Below are 19352 nucleotides of genomic sequence, written 5' to 3'. Positions count from 1 at the left end.
TCACTGAAATCACAAGTGAAAAAAAAAAGGTACGGAGTTTTATTAAAATCAGGGAGAAAAAAACTGAGTGAGTACCTTTCTTCTAAGGCCAACCATTACCACTAATACTACTTAATGAGAAGGAATCTAATACACACAATTTAATGATATGATTTCCCAAAATAGGTATTTTCCTATAGATTTTGGTTTCTAATATGTTCATGTGTACTACCAAGAATTAATAACTTTTCTAATCTACTCAATAATTATATGAAAAATTAAGTAGCTAAAAAGTTCTAAAACTAAAGCATATAAAAATATTCAGAGCACAAAGTAGTAAAGATTTCCTTTTACTCAAAAAAATCTTTAAAGAATCAACTTTCATTGTATAAAAACGCAAGATCAATCACATTTATCACTGGACACAAAGTATATTCCAAAGGTCTTTAAAAATGATAGTTAAGCTCAAAAAGGAAAATTAATGTTCACCTTTATGTTTCATCAATTATCACATTTGCTTAACAAGATATTGTATTGATACAAAATATACAGTATTTACACTTAACTGTACAAAATAATTTAATGTTTACAAAAAATATTAGAATGTTTAGTTGACTGACACAGTCTTAAGTAATCTCTTCTAGAGAAGTATACAGTAAGACCACTGATTTCCAATTCATTTCTTTTTTAATAAGTCAAAGAAAGGATGTTGTAATGCTTCATCCAAGGTAATTCTTTTAGTTGGATCATATTCTAACATCCTTCGAACCAAGTCAAAAAGTTTCTCATGTTCTTCATCATGACAAAGCATAAATTCCTGAAAGAAAAAAAAATTACTTTTAGATGCTATTAAACAGTGAAAAACCTGTGTTTCCTAATATTAATTTGTTTTGGGTTTTCCTCCTTTTACCTTTAATGGTTTGCAGCGTCTCCGAACGTATCTACCAGCAGAACTATGCTCATCCCAATCCAGCTGGTCATGGTGAAAATATTTGCGTTTTCTACAAGAAAAACAAGACTAGGTAAGTAAAACAACAAAATCTCTGTATGTCTACATACACATATACACATAGACATTTTAAAAAAGATTTTTTAGCAGGTATTTTACATAACATTTTAATCTACTATTCAGAGGGTTAGTATTCCTATAATTTTAAAATACAATTCATGGATAATATCAGCTTCTAACCAGAGATTCTTGAATCAATTCCTATGGATTCTGATTTCATTAGAAATAGTTAACTAATTCCTTAGGTTACATCTGTGGTGAAGCTATGTTCTGGAGCCATTATAGTAAAGACACACAGTTGATCACCAAAGTATAGAATGAAAATTTAGCTCTCAGTACAAAAAGAACAAACTGTTTCCACTGTTCCATGTATCATTTTTATATTAAGTTAAGAAACAGTTATACAAAATCTAACTGAAGTGTAAAAAAACCATGGTGTTTGTAAAAAACCCATGGTGTTTATTAGATTACACGGGAAAAAAACACCATTAATTTTTTAAAATTTCACCTTTGAAAAAGGGCGAGATGCAATAAATTCTCACTAGCACAATAAGAAAATATCAAATTCTGCATTTTTTGGAACAAGTGTTAAGATTTGGGTTTTGAACGCACTTTAACTAAAGGCTTTCACTGTAAAGCATACCTTGTTTTCTGAATCATGTGTGTTGGTATAGGTCCTAATATTCGTTCCATCATTGCCAGGTGTTCTTTACTATCATGAGTCTAAAAAAGCACAAAAGAAATTAGTACTCTCTTCCCCCCCATAATGAACATTACAAGACAATACACAGAAACAGTACTGACATAAAAGGACAGGACCAGCCTACCTCACATGTATCAATTACCTTATATTTCAGACTGAACAATCCTAAGAGTTTTATTGTGTGCTCTAAACTCAACAACATAAGTCTGTCTTTTCCTTCTCACCTACAGGTTTCTGTACTTTATTTTTGTAAAGAACAAAAAACAAAACTCCAACTTCTTGCAATGAATGATAATTTACCAATTTTTCATTCCATGTATTTTGTGCCATTGATTGTAATCCCTGCACTCTTCCCTTTTCAGGTGTTTCCTGTTTTTTTGCCTGTCCTTTTCTAGCCCTCCCTGCCATTGAAGCTTTTATCTCTGGGCAAATGCTGCTCTTTGACCTTGTATTGTTTCAATAATGCATACTTTAGTGGAGCGAGGGGTGAATTCGGTTCCAGGCTTCTCTCTTTCACCACCATTGAGTTGGAACTGTCTCATAGCTGACCCTCTAGCAGGTTTTCAGAAGTGGTAAATTAAAAGGGAGGTGAATACCCCTCTTTTTCCCTTGGATCTGCTGGTGAATTGAAACTACCAGAGAGGCATCACTTTTGGGTTAGCAGCACCTTACGGACTGTACTGTCAGAGTGCCAGGCTCAAAAGGTGACTGGTCTCTATCATACCAGTGGAAACCTGATGTTCCTATCTCTATCAGGCCTGGTCTTTTTCATTATAAAATTAAAAATCTTTCTGTAAATGAACCAGCAAGGTTCTGTACAGTGAAAACTTATTTAATATAAATGTAAACGGCTTTATTAATTTTTTCCACTCTTTTATTTAAGAAATGACTGAGGAAGAATCTCAGAAAATCCATCTCATTTAATCTGTTACTTACATTTCTGTTCTCTCTCTCATTGCTGCTGAGTTGGAATGGACTCACAGCTGACCCTCCCTCATCATGTTTTCAGATGCTGTAAATCATATAGGAAAAGACTGCCCATCTTTCTCCCCCAGATTAGCTCAAACTGCCTGCCTTTGGGCTGGAAGTGCAACTCTTTACTCACTAGGCCACAAGAGCATTCTAACACTTAGCTTAAAACAACAACAATAACAACCCAACACCTCACTGCTGTTTAGTTGGAACTGACTCAATAATTGACCCTCTGGCAGATTTTCTGAGGCTGTAACTGCATACTTTTGGACTGGCAGCAAAATTCCCTGACTAGGTCACCAGAGCTTCTTTAAAATTGGCCACATTAATGCCAATATAAATGTATAAAAAGCTCTGTAAGTTAAAAAAAGAAAAAAACAAAAGAAGTGTAAGATAATGTAATCCTTATATGAATCCCAATGACATGCAAAATGAACTATGACCAATCACTAAACTGCAGTATCTCATTCAACTGTGATTTTAGAGAGGAATTTTGCATATGCATGTTTTTAACCTCAAGAATCCCGAGGTATGGCACTTCTTCTAATTATTTTCTGATTATTTCTACATACATACCTGAAAGACTGTGAAGCCAAGGTAATATTCAATAAGAATGCAACCGATGCTCCAAACATCACAAGGCTGAGACCAACCTAAAGCTATTTAAAAACAAAGATGAACATTTTATTATGTGACAACTTTTAGTATCCAACCTACAAAATTCTTCTCTATCTGGATGCTACCTTTACAAAGTCTACTGGGAAGGAAATAACTCTTGGCTGACCCCCCCAGCAGGTTTTCCAAAACTCTAAACTGCATAGCAGGAAATTGTCTATTTTTCTCCCAAAAAGTCGCAGGTGGATTCAAACCTTCAAAGGTGCCACTTCTTTGGATTAGCAGTGCAATTCTCTACGCACACACTACCAGCTGGTCCTTTCTGGTAGTTCAAATTCACTAGTGGCTCATCAGAAGAAAGATGGCTATCTCTTTTTATGCAATTAACAACCTTTTAAACTCAATGGAGTGTTAGCAGAGTTGATTCCAATTCAACTGCAATGAGTTATCAATTATCAAGGGCACAATGCTTAAGTGAATTACAGCTAATTGAAAGGTTTGGCAATTCACACCACCAGCCACTCATGAAACAATTTGTTACCCTGGAAACCTATGGGGCAGTTCTTCTCTGCTCTCGTAACCACAAGGGAAGAAACTGCTCATCTTTCTCCCTTGGGCAAAGTGCCTGATTTTGGGTTGTCAGTTATTGTGCTGTAGGGTCACTTCTTTATTGATGTACCAGATAAAGAGTATATCTCTTTTCTTGTAAAAAACACTGTTTAATAAATATTCTAAGAATTATATAGAGTTCCATCTAAAAATGGAAATTACAAAGTAATTTAAGTCCACACACAGAGGGATCTGTAGATGTCCTTTCAGGATGACTATGCATAATCATTAGGGAGCTCTGGTGGCCTAGCAGTTAAGCTGTGCTGCAATCCTAAAGGCTCTGCAGGAGAAAGATGGGCAATCTCCTCCTTTGAGATTAACTGTCTTTGAAAACCCACTAGGGTCAGCTATGAGTCAGCTCTGACTTGATGGTACTCAAAAATAACAAGAAAAAAGTATTTGTTCCAACTTCAGAGGTATTAAAATGTGAGGGAAAATATGCATCTTAAAATTGATACAGTACAGGAATTTATTATTTTCAGGCTCTGAAAATATCTTTGTCCATTCTTTGTTCTTTAGAGTTCCATCCTCAACATCATTATTCTTTCTATATTATCACAACACAGCCATTCCTTCCTGGCCTTACTAACACGTTGCTGCACACTTTTAAATTGATGACCATGCTTAAAAACACATCTGCAGCAACGTGTTAAAGCAGAGCTCCTATAATCCATTTTAAAAACATGCTCTTAAGCTAAGTGTCCGGTAACATGTTAGTGAATGTGGACAACGAATAAGGATGACAGAAGAATTAGATGCCTTTGAGCTGTGGTGTTGGAGAAGATTACTGAACATCCCAGGGATTGCCCAAAGAACAAACAAATACATCTTAGAGAGGGTGCAGCTAGAGTGTTCTTCAAACCTAAAAATTAAAAAGCTTCGCCTCATATACTCTGGGCATGTTGCCAGAAAGGGCTATTCCTTGGAGAGGGACATGATGCTTGGAAAGGCAGAGCGTCTGCAAAGGAGAAGATCACCAACCAGGTGGCTTGATACAGTGACTACCACAATGTGCTCTAGCATGTCAGAAAGTGCAAGGATGGCACAGCATAGGACAGGATTCAGATCTGTGGGTTGTATGTGACATGGCAGCATCTAATAACAACCTTATATGACTATTTAAATTTTTTTAAAAATTGAAAACTCAGTTCCTCAATTACATGAGCCCTATTACAAGTATTCGAGGCCCTACATGTCTATTATTTAAGTGACATAACTGTTATGATATGAGAGGTATCATCATTTCAAAATCATACTGTGATCATATTCTCCTCGTTTTCAGTTGGTATTGTTTTTTCCTACCTAGCAACTAAAAATTAGACCACAAAGCCTTTATGAAAATGGAAAATTATTTCTGAGCACTAAAAAATTCTTCAACCACTGCTGCTTGCCATTAGGTGCTGTCAAGTTGACTATGACTCATAGCGACCCTAGGAACAAAAGTTCTGAATCCTGCCCTATGCTGTGTCATCCTCACAATTTGTTATGCTTAAGCCCATTGTATAGTCACTGTGTTAATCTATCCTGTCAAGGGTCCCACACCACTAGCACGAAATATAGAACAAACAGTTCTTCAACTATATTAACAGAAATCTGGTTCAAAATCAAACCAAGATGGCGGTGGTGGATGAAACAGCAAAAGAAGCTGGAGGAGCGGCAAGCAGCACAGAAACAGGCCATCAGAGAGACCAAAGCAGCATGCAGAGACCAACACTGCACGATGCAGACTGTAGGAATTTGAGTCAGAACTTTTATTAAAATAATTAGTTTGTTTATTATTGTGTTTCTTCTGTGTGAAGAAACTGTGAGCAGACAGCTGATAGGAAGACGGATTAAGGCAGAAGATGACAGCAGGAACAAGAAGAGAAACAACACTAGGCATAAATCACTATGACCTAGAAGACTGAGGATAATAAGTAAGAAACTATGAAAATCCAACTATCAATAGTTTTGAAAGATGACGTGAAGGTGGGTTAGCCAGCAGGAGAGCTTACAGAGAAACATAACTCTTAATACAAAATAATATATTCCGAGGTTATCTAACAGTTTCCAAGGCAGAAAAAGTCAGATATTGGTTATTAGCAAAATAATTGCTCAGATGAAAGCCTGAAGCAAAATAGCTACAAGTGAAATATAACCTCAAAGAAACTTCACTAGTTCTCTTTCCCATCAAGATGATATTATGTAACAATTTATTATATATGAGAATGCAACATTGCTCTTCTACTTTACCTACAAAACTTCTACAAGAAGCAGTAAACCCATGCAATCAGTGGGTATTAATGACATTTCCATACAGTAAAAATCTATTGAATACTACGTTATAAAAAAAATTAACTGAAATTAACTGGAAAAAAAACGGACTTTGGTGGGAGATCTGTGAGGACAGTGGAGGGAGTGCCGGGCCAGGGCATGTGACCCAGCCACCCCAAACCCCTCTACCTTCAAATCATACAGACTACAACTCCCAGAGACTACAGCTCCCAGAGGTACAGACTACAACTCCCAGAGTTCTGTGGGGAAACGCCATCTTTTAAAACAGACTTTGGTGGGAGATCTGCGAGGACAGTTAAGGGAGTGCCGAGCTGCCTGCAAGTTTGGGTTTCCTTGGAAAGCCAGACAAGATGATCACCTATACAACTGATTGTTGAAAGTCACTGTGAGTTGTCTACTTGATGACACTTAACAGTGGCAGCATGTACAAGAGGACCGATATCCTAAAATGCACCACGTATCTGTTGAATGCTTCTGCCAAAAGTTGTTTAGACCTGGGGGAAGCCTGTTCACAATTCTCAGGTTCCCTTTGCCATTTATAAAGGGGGAGGGCAATGAGACCTACTTCAAATTACAGTATGACCACTTATGGGGGGGGGGTAAAAGTGGTGGTACTGGAATTAGAGAAGATGTCCCTGACAACACAGTCCTCAGTCAGGAGAGGGGACCAGATTGGGGTGGGGGAAATTACAGGGGGAGTCTACCAGCCAGCTCATGGGGGTGTGTAGCCCTGCCCGGGGCAGGCTGTCCTTGGCCCTCAGCTTGGGGTGAGCTCCCCTGTCCCCAGATTATCCCATCTGACCCCTGGGTAGGAAAAAAAATGCCTAGGGTATCCAGAGAATTTTATCTAGGCTACCTTCTGCCACCCTCTCCCCCAGGAAACCTGAAAACAACAACCCCCCCACCCAAAAAAAAGAGGGATGACTTGAACACAGGCCATAGATGTGGCCTGGGCTTCCAGCAAGACTGTGTCTATAGGAAACACCAGGGAGACACACTCCTTAGAATAACTAGCAAGTCCACCACCACTAAGGAGATAGACATGTACCCAAGATAAAGTCTTGAAGGCAAGAACTAGTAGGATAGGAGGATTAATGGAAATTAGAATTAAAGGGAGGAAATAGGAAAAATGTGATTGCCTTATGGATATTATACTAAACGCTATAAAACAAAACATGTGAATGACTGAAGAAAAACCAACATATTCTGTAAACCTATGTGTAAATAACAATAAAAAAATATTAAATGAAAAAAAAAAAAAAAAGAAATCTGGTTCTACTGACCCAAAATCACCTCTGGAGCTCTGTAATGCCGTGTAGACACCAAAGTACTATGATGTTCATCATCATACGTTGCACTTCCAAAATCAACAACTTTGATGTCTGTGTTTTTCAGCGTGCGTTCATCACGTTTCTAGAGACAGAGTTGGGTAAACATGACAATCATTAAAGACGTGAAGTAAATTGTAAAGCAAGAGTCATAATTATAATTTTTATTTTTACCCCAATCCCATCAGAAAGGCAAAGGAGGATTACCCTTGCTTAAATATTGGTATACCATGAGCTTAAGGTATGAAATAACTTTCCTAAGGGTTACCAAGTATATTTGAGAAACAGTCACCAAAATTAGAACTCATCTTTAACTTACCATTTTAGAATTATATTTGACTACATAGTCAGACTTCACAAATAAAATATTTTCAGGCTTCAAGTCTGTATGGGTTAATTTATTATGATGCAAAACTACAAAGGAACAAAAGACATTATTAGCTTACAAATGAAATTTGTACTAGTGGGAGTTTAGGAAGGGGTTTCAGTTTTACCTGTAATAAGTGCATTTTTACTGACAATGTGTTTTTGTGCTGCTCATTTAATAACAACTTTAAATTTCTGGTATATACTTACTTACTTTCTGTATATACTTACAATTTATTGACTGGCAGATCTGATATGCCATTTGCCTGATGTGATCAATTTGAAATGGCAGAAAGCTGTTTTCTTTAATGAAATCATAGGTACTAAGTCCCAGCAGTTCAAACACAATACAAACATGACCATGATGATCAAACCACTCCAGCATCTGGACGCATCGGCTAAAACACATCAAAACAAAAATAAATTCATTCAAAGAATTCTGATTCTGATTATGTAATATTAAAGCTCATAGTTCAAGTTTATACTTACAAGACACTATTAGGATCAGTACTATTCAAGTGTTCCAACACCTGAATTTCTGAACGAGCTGCTTCACGGTATCGACCTACATTTTTTACAATTTTCACTGCAACATGCATGCCATTCCTTAAAACAAAATTAAAAGAAAATTAATCAATACATTAAGTGGACTGAAGCAATATTTCTGCTAAAGAAGTCTTGTCAGTTTTGTTATTTTTATTTAAAAAAACCCAAACAAACCAAACTTAGTACATTAGATTGTATAAAAAAAGTTCCTCCAAGTAAGTGACAAACTTTATTAAGGAGCTATGATTTCCTTATTATCAAATTAATTTTATTGTTTGTTTCTAGAATTTTAAACCAAATACAGAACATGCTACTAGTGAAAATATCCTAAACTCCCACTAGTACAAATTTTAGTACAAATTTGTGAGCCAATATCTTTTTGTTCCATTGTAGTTTTGAATCATAATAAATTTACCAGACTAGACCTACTGACATAAACAGATGAAGTGTTAGTGATAAAAGGGTGAGAACTGTGGCTATGTGCCTCACTGATACTTGAACAAAGTATCATTATGTCAGAAGTGCTTAGAATACAGTGATTCTAAGAACAAGGAGAAAGCAGACTTCAGAGGTATAGAACTGGGCCCAGAAAAGACAGATAAACTGTCAAATGTGAGATAGAAACAGAACACACAGGCAAAGTAAATATTAATGAAGCCAAGAAAATGTTTAGCATATTAATTGGTGAAAGTAGGTAGAAAAAACTACAGTGCAGGACTGCAGCATTCCTAAGAATAGTGCTATGAATGAGAATTTTCAATTTTTGTCCTCGTTTCAAAAACACATCTGCCTCCTTTAGGTTTGTGATGAAACTTTCAGGAGGTAATTTAGAAAAATGCAGTTTTACAAAAATTCTAAAGAGGGATACCAACAAAGGTTTATAAACCACAGGTATAAAGGTCAAGTTACAGAGAGCTTAGAGTGCCTCATTAAAGAATGTTGACATTGTAATGTAGGCTGCAAGTAATACATATGCATTTGAGCTTAGGAAGTTAAAGATAAAATGTATATATTATTCTTTTGGAATAAATGTTTTTCACCTCAAACAGGCTTCATTGTTTCTATAATCCAAAACCAAAAAGTAAAACCACTCTAAATCTCTACTTAAAGAGGTAGGCCTAACTACATCATACTTTCATTTGAACATGTCCTTTAATTTCAATGAATCGTTGATTGGATTTTTAGGATTCTTGATCAAAATCCACTCACGGTAAGCTAATCATATAATTAAAAAAATACTGTTGACTATCCCTTCTAAGAAATTACATGGGTATCATTTAAATACCTTAAACCTAAATTATGGACCTTTCACACCAAAGATACCAGAATTATCAAAGAAAGTAAAACCAAAAAACTTACATGCCATGATCAATGCACTCTACCACTTTGCCAAAAGCCCCTTCACCAAGAGTATCCACGATTTCATCTAAAGAGGGAGGGTGGAAGGAAAACAGTGTTAAGCATCTGAGTACAAATGATTAAGTTATTCAAATAATGAATACTTAAAAGTGGAATATTTTCAAATGATCTATCAAAGCATAACTAAGGCTTCAGCACTCAAAATTATTTTATTTTCAGCTGCTACAAAAACAATTAGATAGAGCTATCTTTCATGCTCTAATTTCAAATTCCACTGATTATTTTGGAACTTTAGAGTAGAAATATTTAAATTCTACAGAAAAGAAGATATGCAAAAGAACAAACAAACCCACAAAAAACAAAACAAAACAATAATGAAGAGTTCCTTAGCCCCCCGCTGATAAACTAGTCTTAAAAAAGATAATTCTGTCTGCAAAGTTTAAAAAGTGTTGAAAAATATTCTATACATCTTGCTCTTAGAACGTCTCCACTTTGACAGATCAGGTGACCCTCCTCATCATCCTCTATACTCCTGGATCTTTTCCTTCGGTGGCTCTTCTGGAACGGCAAGTGGGCAGCACCAAGATCGTCCAGCCAATCAATATATCAGAGTGAATTCAGGGCAGAATACGCAATTCATTCAGCGGGGAGATATTCAGGCATTCAGATAAGCACCAGGCCACGAACAGTTGGCAGGAGCAATTTCAAATTCAGTCCCCAGAAATTCACAGGGCACAGTTTATGTTACAGAAGAAAAACATGGCAAGGAACAGATTTTCAGATAAGATACTTAAAGTGGCAATAGAAAAAAACAACACAATTGTCTCTTTAAAATACTGATTTAAATGAAGTCTGAGATTTAAAGAATGCAATGTCATGATTTACTACTTTTTTGCTATAAATAGCATAAGCTATTTGTCAAAAAAATGTTTTAAAACGTCAAACCTAGTTGAAATTTGTCATACTTAGCAATATTTTTAAACATACATGATTAACACAAAAGGGGAAAAGATAAAGACTAATTTCAATGTTCTCCTTAAAGAACATTGGGAAGAAAAATATTAAAAGTTAATTAAGGTGAGATGTGAGTACCAAAAAAGCTAGTTGTTTTTGATACTTTATTTCCCATTTAGCACCCATTTTAAAAATTTCAACTCAACTAGGCGTAGACAAATATGTTGTGCTATGAAATTATGCTGCTATATTCAGATAAACAACATTTAAGTTTCTACCAGTGCAATTTTCCCCAAATTTACTTCCAAGTACTAGGAAAGGAGTTTATTTTCAAATAAAACAATATAAAAGAAAATCTGGGTGCGTGTTAATATCAAACTCATGATCTCCTCTGCAGAAAATGAGCAAATGTTGGAAATGAGGCCTAGCTAACAAATACACAAGATTTCAAGCTAAGCATTTTTATGTTTCCTTTAAGGATTCATTTAATATAAACCTACTTCTAATAACAGTACTGTACATATAAAGGCACTTTTCCAACCTATCAACCCACTAAGAACTTTTACACACAATTAAGAATCCACCCAAAATAAAACCCGAAGCAATCATACCGAATGAGACTGATGACTTGAACAGTGTCTATTACGCTTCCTTTTAGGACTGCTTCTCCTGCTTTGACCTGAAGATTTACTGCAGTGGATTCGATAACTGCTTTCAATGTCTCTTTGATAATGCCTAGGAACATATCCTTCACAGTAGTCATTTCTGTATTCATCAATGTACCTCCGGTCCCGATAATCTCTCTCATTCAAGGACCTTGCTTCTAAATAATGACTGCAAAACATTAAAGGACATAAAATTATTCTTTTCATCCTAAAACAATGTAGCTCAGACAAAACATTCTTTTAATTATTTCAAATTGACTACATTTTTTCTTGTAAAACTAAATAGTTAATGAGTCCATAACTTTCCATTATTTAAATTGCAGTCAGGCATTTCATACCAAGAAACAGTTTGAGCTAAATCACCCAATTATATTTAGTGTTCCTTTACCTTCTGGACCAAGTTAAATGACAAAACTCACAAAATTGTGATGCATACGCATCTGGAACTAGGCTTTCTCTTCTCTCACTTACCCACACAGAATTAAGAGGCAGGCAAAACAAGATTCCTTATCCTGTTAGTGTTAAAGAGTATTTTAGTTATCTCCTGGCACTTAATAGAAAGCTTTCATGAAAGGTTATTAAAGCTGGAATGAACCTTAAATGTATTCCAGCCCTTTCATTTTACAGATGATATAATTAAGATCTCTGAGAGAAAAATTATTTGTCATAGTTGAGATTTTGTTCTAACCCTTATTATACTGGCCAATTTTATTATACACATTACTTAATCCTGTTCTTCTTTCCTGCTTGTATTTTAACCTCGTACTATGATTGAGAAATAGACAATAAGGTTTTTCAGGATGGCCTCAGATATCAAGGACATTGAAAACATACTCTCCCTCAAAAAGGCAAGTTTTCCTTCTTGCCTGCCCAGATTGCAGAAATTATTCTATACCATTCTTCACTCTAATATCTTATCAATCCTATCAGAGAAACAAACAAGAGTTGAACATGGTGGACAGCATAGCATCATCTAATACCACAGCGCCTGACTTCTAAGCCTTTGAGAAGCTAATGAAAGCAATGGACCTTATCCAAGAAAAGCAAAGAATTGGTAAAGAATTTCAAAAGTCAGTAATTCCAGTTAAATTGCCTTTATTTGGTGGAAAGAAAAGGACTTAGATTCAATTGGCCCAACTTCCCATCCCCCTCTCTACCTGGGATGAGTGTCCTCTTCAACAGAATGCGAAGCTTCAAAAGGGATGCACATGGAGCACTGAGGGAGAGAGGGGACACCTGCCCAGTCAGACAAATCAGCTAAAATAATTCTGACAAGCAATGGAGTGATAGATGTTGAATAGATTGCCCTCACCAACCCCTTTCCTTCCCCAGAACATAGAACATGACATTCTTTTTTCTAGAAGCTGGCTTCAAAAGAAAGAAAGTACTAACTCTAAAATTGCTATCCAATGGTTAGCATCATATCCACCGCTGGGGAGGCTACAAGAACCTCCTTCCCTTCCTCCGGTGTAAGCCTGCTCTACTTCCTGGAGAAACAACTAAGGATATTAAGGCCAAAGAAGTTATGTTAGGGATCTGATCATCAGGCTTGGAGATGTCAGGGAGATAGCTATAACACATAAGGCTAAAAATGACCATACTCTAAAGGGAATCCTCTTCATAAACAGCCACAATTCTATCTGCTAGGAAAAAAAAACCTAACGCAAAGAACCTTTAAATGTACTATTACATGCAATTGGAGTTAGTTATCCATAAAGAGTCAACAGAAAAAGAAAACATGGGATGAAGGAACATCATGAGGATAAACAAAAAGATGATCTGCTCTTCAATCTTTAATGACCAGGTTTGGAGGTAACACAAATAAAGTGTATAAAATTATAAAGTCTATACATAGATGGGATGAACAGAGCAATTTAATTTTTTAAAATATTCACTAGCTATTCCATAAATATTTCACTGTGGTCTTTAAAAAAAGCCAAAACTCATAAAGATCTGTATTTACTTCCATACAGGTAGTGTGGGAGTTAAAAACTGATATAAGGCAAAGTGCTGCCAGCAAATAACGAGCAATACTATATTATTCACATAAAAAGTAAAGAAACCCAAGAGTAGGAAACAATAGAGTCATATATGACTCTCCAGGGCTATAAAAAGCAAGAACAGAGTTTTCTTACGGTGTCAGGGTTTTCCTAAAAAAGATGGCAACAGAGTTGTATCTTAAGTGGAAGTCAGGACTTGAACAAAGTTGAAAGAAATTTCTTAACTACCATTTCATATTTAGACAACATCCAAAAAGGCTTGGGGATGGATCTGTGTAAGCACTCCTCAGGAGAGCAAGAGGAGTTTTCAACATAGGGAGATATAGGCAAATAAATAAGCTAAATGATAATGATGTTGTTGTGTACTGTCGAGTTGGAACTGAGCCATAGCTGACCCTCTGGCGGGTTTTCAGAGGCAGTTGAAGAGACTGCCCATTCTTCTCCTATGGAGAAGCTGGTGGCTTCAGTGTGCCTTTGGGATTATAGTGCAGCTTCTTGCCACTAGGCCACCAAAGCTCCCTAAATGTATGACAAATATTGTTGTTGTTGTTGATTGCCTTCGAGTCAAGCACGATTCATAGTGACCCTATGAACAAAAGGCTTGAAGCCTCTACAACTATTGACATTTATCAAAGTTCATCAAGTTTCTGGAGGGATGTTATTTAGGAAGTGGATGTCACTCCTGCTTCCAAACATGTTATTTATTTATCTAGATATGTTGTTGAGTACCACAGAGTCAGAACTGACCTCTGGTGGGCAGTTATTCACATGGGAGGAGATTGCCCATCCTCCCGTGGAGGAGCTGGTGGCCTCAACTACGCGCCTTTGGGATTGCAGCGCAGCTTCTTGCCTCTAGAGCTCCCTTTTATCTAGATATATGATAAATATATATCATCAAAATATTCTCAAAGGGAGTGCTGCTTGTCATCTATATCAGAATATGGAATTTCTGTTAAAAAAAAGATAGATTCTTGGGCCTTTCCTAAATTTGGCATTCTGCATTTCAAACATACTTCCAAAGGAATTAATTACTTTTACTTTAAAATTTGAGAATCAATGGCCCAAGAATTGATATTGCATTTGAAAGGTATTTAATAAGGCTTGTGACCACAATATATAAAGGTGACGTTTAAATAGAATAAAACCTGTAGGAAGGATTACTAATTCACAGGTTACTTTAAAAAAGATATTTTGCTAGAGATAGGACACTGCTGTTGCTACATGCCATTGACTCAGTAGTGACTCAGAGCTGACCCTCCAGCAAATTTCCAGATTGCAGGACAATAGACATCTTTCTCGTATAGAGCAGCTAATGAATTCAAACTGCCTACTGACAATGCAACTCATGTACCAGGCCCTGAGAGCTCCTTTATAAATACAACAAGGGTTGATAATATATCATAAAAAATCTTACAAGCCAGTAAGAAAGGAAAAAAAAAGGCACTTTAACAGAAAAAATGACAAAGAATTAAAAAAAAAATCCAAGTCAATAGGATACAAAAGTGGACAGACACACCAAAATTTAACATGAAAACAAAATACTACCCTTGAAGAGTATGTTATAGGAATAAACTTGGAAAAAACCTTTGGGGGGGAAGTTGATTTTATAGCAAGAGTCATACAAGAATAAATTCTTCAATTTGAAAATTACCCCTTTTACAATCTATTTTTTGAAAATAATAAGAGGCAAAGATGCGTGTGTGTATATACATATTATATCCAAGTAACGGAGGATAAAAATCCAAATTTTATCCTGCAATAAAGTTTTAAAATCTTCAAACAGGCAACCAGAACATTTTGTTTTATGAAGAGCAATTATTACCCAAAATTTCCAAGAAAGAAGATACTAGGTTAGGATTGATCCAGTATTTTAGAATAATTAATGAGTTCTGAGCAAGAATGAAATGTTTATCACTTGAAGATTGTAATATATGAATAATTAAATATTATTATATTAGCTTACAGAGAGTTCATTTTACTTACTAATAATTATACACACATTTTTCCCTGTAGTATAAACATCAATTAGTTCTGGTAACTAAAATTCCATCGTAAACTCTGCCTCCATAAAACAGTGTGATGGATAATAATTTACATTGACTGCAAGGCTCACTGTTCTGCAGACAAGTCTATTTAGCATTGAGAAGGAAAAAAAACCCCTACATACTGTTTTTTTAAAGTAACCCCATCTGGCTAATTTGGAAATCAATTTGGCAAACAGTCTCAATGGAGAAACATAGAACCAACAAAACATGAGAAAGGAAAACTAAGAACAGAGTGAAAAGAAACTCTATTCACCAGGTCTTTCATTTAGGAGTTTTAAAAATGAGCACTATTTAAATGTTTTAACTCCAAATTTTACAGTTATGAATATAATAAAACAGAACAGACACTATTTGATTTTAATTAATACTCATTCCTAGCTATTAGAATTTGTAACTTAAATATCCTTTTCTAAATTACTGGCTACTGCCTAAGGAATGGTTCTTACGACCCACCATTGGGTTTTAAAGGCTGATATCTGCCCATCTTTCACTCTTATGGTTGCCAAGAAAATTAAAGGTGGATTTGAACTGCCAGAGGGCTGGCTTCCTACAGCCTATGCCACCAGAGATAAAAACCCAAACATATATATTACCCTACATATATTACTTATCTACGAACAGAACCTGTAAACACATACATGTGTCTCATCTCCCTAACTATGTTACTTATCGGCAGCCTAATTATAGGATTTTTTTTTTTGGCAATTCTTTAGAATACCATGCATAAAAGTGAGCACTTAATGTTTAAGATTCACTTATGGATATTGTCTTCAACCACTGCCAGAAAGATATAAAAGAATTTTTACACACAGCTGCAGCCTCTGCATCTATAAAGTGTTTATCCAAGAAATAGATACTTAACCTTTTTAATGAATAAATATTTGCTTACTTAATTCCAAAACAAATGACAAATTAAAACATTAAATATGCACATGACAAACCACTAGAAACTATTAGAATTAGTTCAAAAGTAATTTACCCATCAGATTCCTTAAACTGAGGATGCGGTTTGCAATGCCTGTTCTCCTGTGTGCTACTGTGAGACCTCCTCTTCCGTTTATGACTTCCACTGTAGCTTTCATGTCCCCAACTTTCTCTGGAATCCCAATCAGGGCAGTGAGTGCGTTTGGAATGCCGCATCTGTAAAAAGAATGAAAACGGAATTGGAGAAGTTATAAGGTAGATGACCATGTTAAATAAACTATTATACATTAAACCTAAACATTCCAAACATAGGTTCTAAAATCTTTTTTAAAAAGCTGTAATAAATATAACAAACTCAATGGCATTTAATTAATTACGTTGTACAACCATCATTATTATCCATTTACAGTTTTTCCATTACACATAACAAATCAATGCCCCTTATCTAAAATCTTTTTAGGTAATGTTTTGCAATTCATGGGGCTCTATATCAAGATGATGTAAGTGTCACATAGAATTAGACACCAACACTAAGACAGCACAATCCAAGTTCTTTATGCTTTTTTTTTTAAAAAAAAAACACCCATTTTCAGTAACTGGTGGAAATCTAGAAAAGGATTTGATATAAACATAAAATTCTGTATTATGAATAACTTAAACCAGAGAAAATACTCAGGAACAGTACATGTGGGAGATTATTTTGCCTTATACATATTAATAAAGTTTCTTACTCTGCAGAATTCACTTCTCTAAATTTCACAATGCCTCCAAGCTTTGAGACAATAACTCAATAAGATGTGATTTATAGAATGATCTTTATTCAACAAGTGTATTTTCTTTTTTTTTTTTTTTCAAGTGTATTTTCTTATTATCCAGAAGTTACTCGTAAATCTAGTTGTTATAGCTCTGAAATGCTCTGTAAGAGAAACCAATGTAGGAGGCTGCATAGTTAAAATGTGGTCAGAGTGAAATTAGAAGGATGACAGCAACAACTATGAATGACTCCACCTACAACCCCACTACCATAGACTCAGTTCAGTCCAGTATATGTGCTTAATGCCATCTTCTACCTGCTTCTCTCTATCTTAGCTCTTTTCCAAAGCAGTTAAACTTTTAACCATGATATAAATAAACTCCACGAAACAGTGTGAGTTTAAAAGATAAAGTGAGAAGACTAACTTCAGCAAGAAACCAGAAAAAACTAAAATGGAGCACAACCAATTTTGTTAACGTCATGTGGTTTACCCAAATGACTTAATAAGTAAGCAAAGAAATGCAAATTAAAATAATCATTTTAAGTAGATTAAAGCAAGCTGTTGAAATAAGGCAGGACCATCCTCCTGAAAAGCAATCCCTAAAAACTTAAAGAATCATGCCATCAAACCTTTTAACTTGCTTTAACTCATGTTTGTTGAATCCAAATTCTACAGCTATTAAGTATGATCACATTAAGTAAATACGAATCCTAACACTTCAGTAGAAGTGAGTAAGTGCTTAGATGTAAGCATGGGATATAGAGTTATTGTAAGGTGCCATCAAGCTGATTCCAATTCCTAGTGACCTCATGTGACACAGAATCCCTAAGCAAGGGGGTTGGAATTACAGATCTCTTGGTTAGCCGAATGCTTAACCACTGTGCTGTGCCATGCCCCAAGGGCTCCTTGGATGGAATAAAAATTTGGCGAAAGTCATTACAGCAAACTTACCTGAAGTAAAAGGCCAAAGATCAAACTTCCTTCAGCAGAGTTATAAAATGAATTTCTAGTTCTAGTGGAATTTCCCAGACTCCTTCAATTATCAGCTATATTTTAATCACATTAGGAGCCCTTTAAATAGCTTTCCAGCATCCTTGAACAAATACTCTCACAGATTCCTCTGTCCTATAGGGAGTTCTGGTGGCTTAGTGTTAGAGGAATTGGGTTGGCAATCCAAAGGCAAGCAATCAAAATCCACCAGTTTCTCTGTAGGAGAAAGATGGGCAATCTCATCCCTTGTGATTTACTACCTCTGAAAACTTGCTGGAGGATCGGTTCAGAGTGGATGGTACAGGGCAACAATGTAGGGAGCTTTGGTGTTATAGTTTGTGAGGAGTTTTGCTAACCCAAAGGTTCAAATATACACTTGTGCATCTAACGGATAAAGATGGGAAATTTCCTCCTCTGAAATTTACAGCCTCCTAAAACCCAACTCTGATAGTTACTTATGAGCCAGTTCTGACTAGATGTCCGTGTTGTTAGGTACTGGACTCATAATGACCCTATAAACAATAGGTCTGAACCTTGCACTAGCCTTCTCATCTCTATATACTTGAGCACCATATCAAACAAAATGACACTATCTGATGACTGAAGATTCTCATGATAGTAATTCATCACTGCAGTTTTTGCCAAACGTGTTTGCTCTAGGTTTCTCTTTCTTTTTCTACTATCAGAATAATGAGCTCATCTCTAATAATGTGGAATTCTCAAATAATCAGTTATTACAATAGAACCTGTGAATGCCAGGCATGTAAGACAGAACTTGTCAGTGAAAAAATAACAAAACAAAAAAAACGCCATGCAAACACTTGCCACTAAGAGACAGTAATGGAAATGTGTTAAGATTGCACCCTTGTCCACCAAGTGCATTTCATTAATAAAACCATGTATTCTATTAAAAAAAAAAGATTGTACCCTGTCAAAGGCAGGAAAATCTAGAGATTCAGAAAAACATTCAAACTCTCACACATTTCAATGCAAATACTGAAACAAGAATGAGCTCCTTGTGAAAACTCTAGATCTGTTTTGCCCTAGTTTAATTTTGGAAGTCTACCTCCACCTTATTAAATTCGCGTTAGCACGATTAAATGTTCTGGGATTCCCATTCTTCTCAGAGTCAGCCACAGTTTGTTATGATCCACGCAGTCAAATGCCATTGCATAATCAATGAAACACAGACATTCTTCTGGTATTCTCTGCTTTCAGCTAAGATCCATCTAACATCAGCAACAATATCCCTAGTACCA

At 35.7% G+C, this 19352-nt stretch overlaps 1 protein-coding gene across 1 annotated transcript in view; it reads right to left on the bottom strand.

Moving 5' to 3' along the window:
• Positions 1–309: 309 nt before the first annotated feature.
• The window catches only part of CLK4 (CDC-like kinase 4), a 21862-nt gene continuing 2819 nt past the window's right edge, over positions 310–19352 (bottom strand). Inside the window, exons 2-13 of the mRNA XM_006898138.1 lie at positions 16404–16564; positions 11326–11548; positions 10228–10318; positions 9761–9827; positions 8345–8461; positions 8087–8253; positions 7809–7903; positions 7445–7574; positions 3240–3322; positions 1632–1711; positions 890–980; positions 310–796 (exon numbers count right to left, since the gene is read on the bottom strand). Coding sequence (XP_006898200.1) covers positions 656–796; positions 890–980; positions 1632–1711; positions 3240–3322; positions 7445–7574; positions 7809–7903; positions 8087–8253; positions 8345–8461; positions 9761–9827; positions 10228–10318; positions 11326–11548; positions 16404–16564 — 1446 coding nt within the window. The 3' untranslated portion in view covers positions 310–655. The remainder of the gene's footprint in view (positions 797–889; positions 981–1631; positions 1712–3239; positions 3323–7444; positions 7575–7808; positions 7904–8086; positions 8254–8344; positions 8462–9760; positions 9828–10227; positions 10319–11325; positions 11549–16403; positions 16565–19352) is intronic.

Source organism: Elephantulus edwardii, unplaced genomic scaffold, assembly GCF_000299155.1.
Source record: "Elephantulus edwardii isolate Elephantulus edwardi_28Jun2011 unplaced genomic scaffold, EleEdw1.0 scaffold00221, whole genome shotgun sequence".
Lineage (NCBI taxonomy): Eukaryota > Metazoa > Chordata > Mammalia > Macroscelidea > Macroscelididae > Elephantulus > Elephantulus edwardii.
This window is presented reverse-complemented; position numbering and strand designations above follow the sequence as displayed.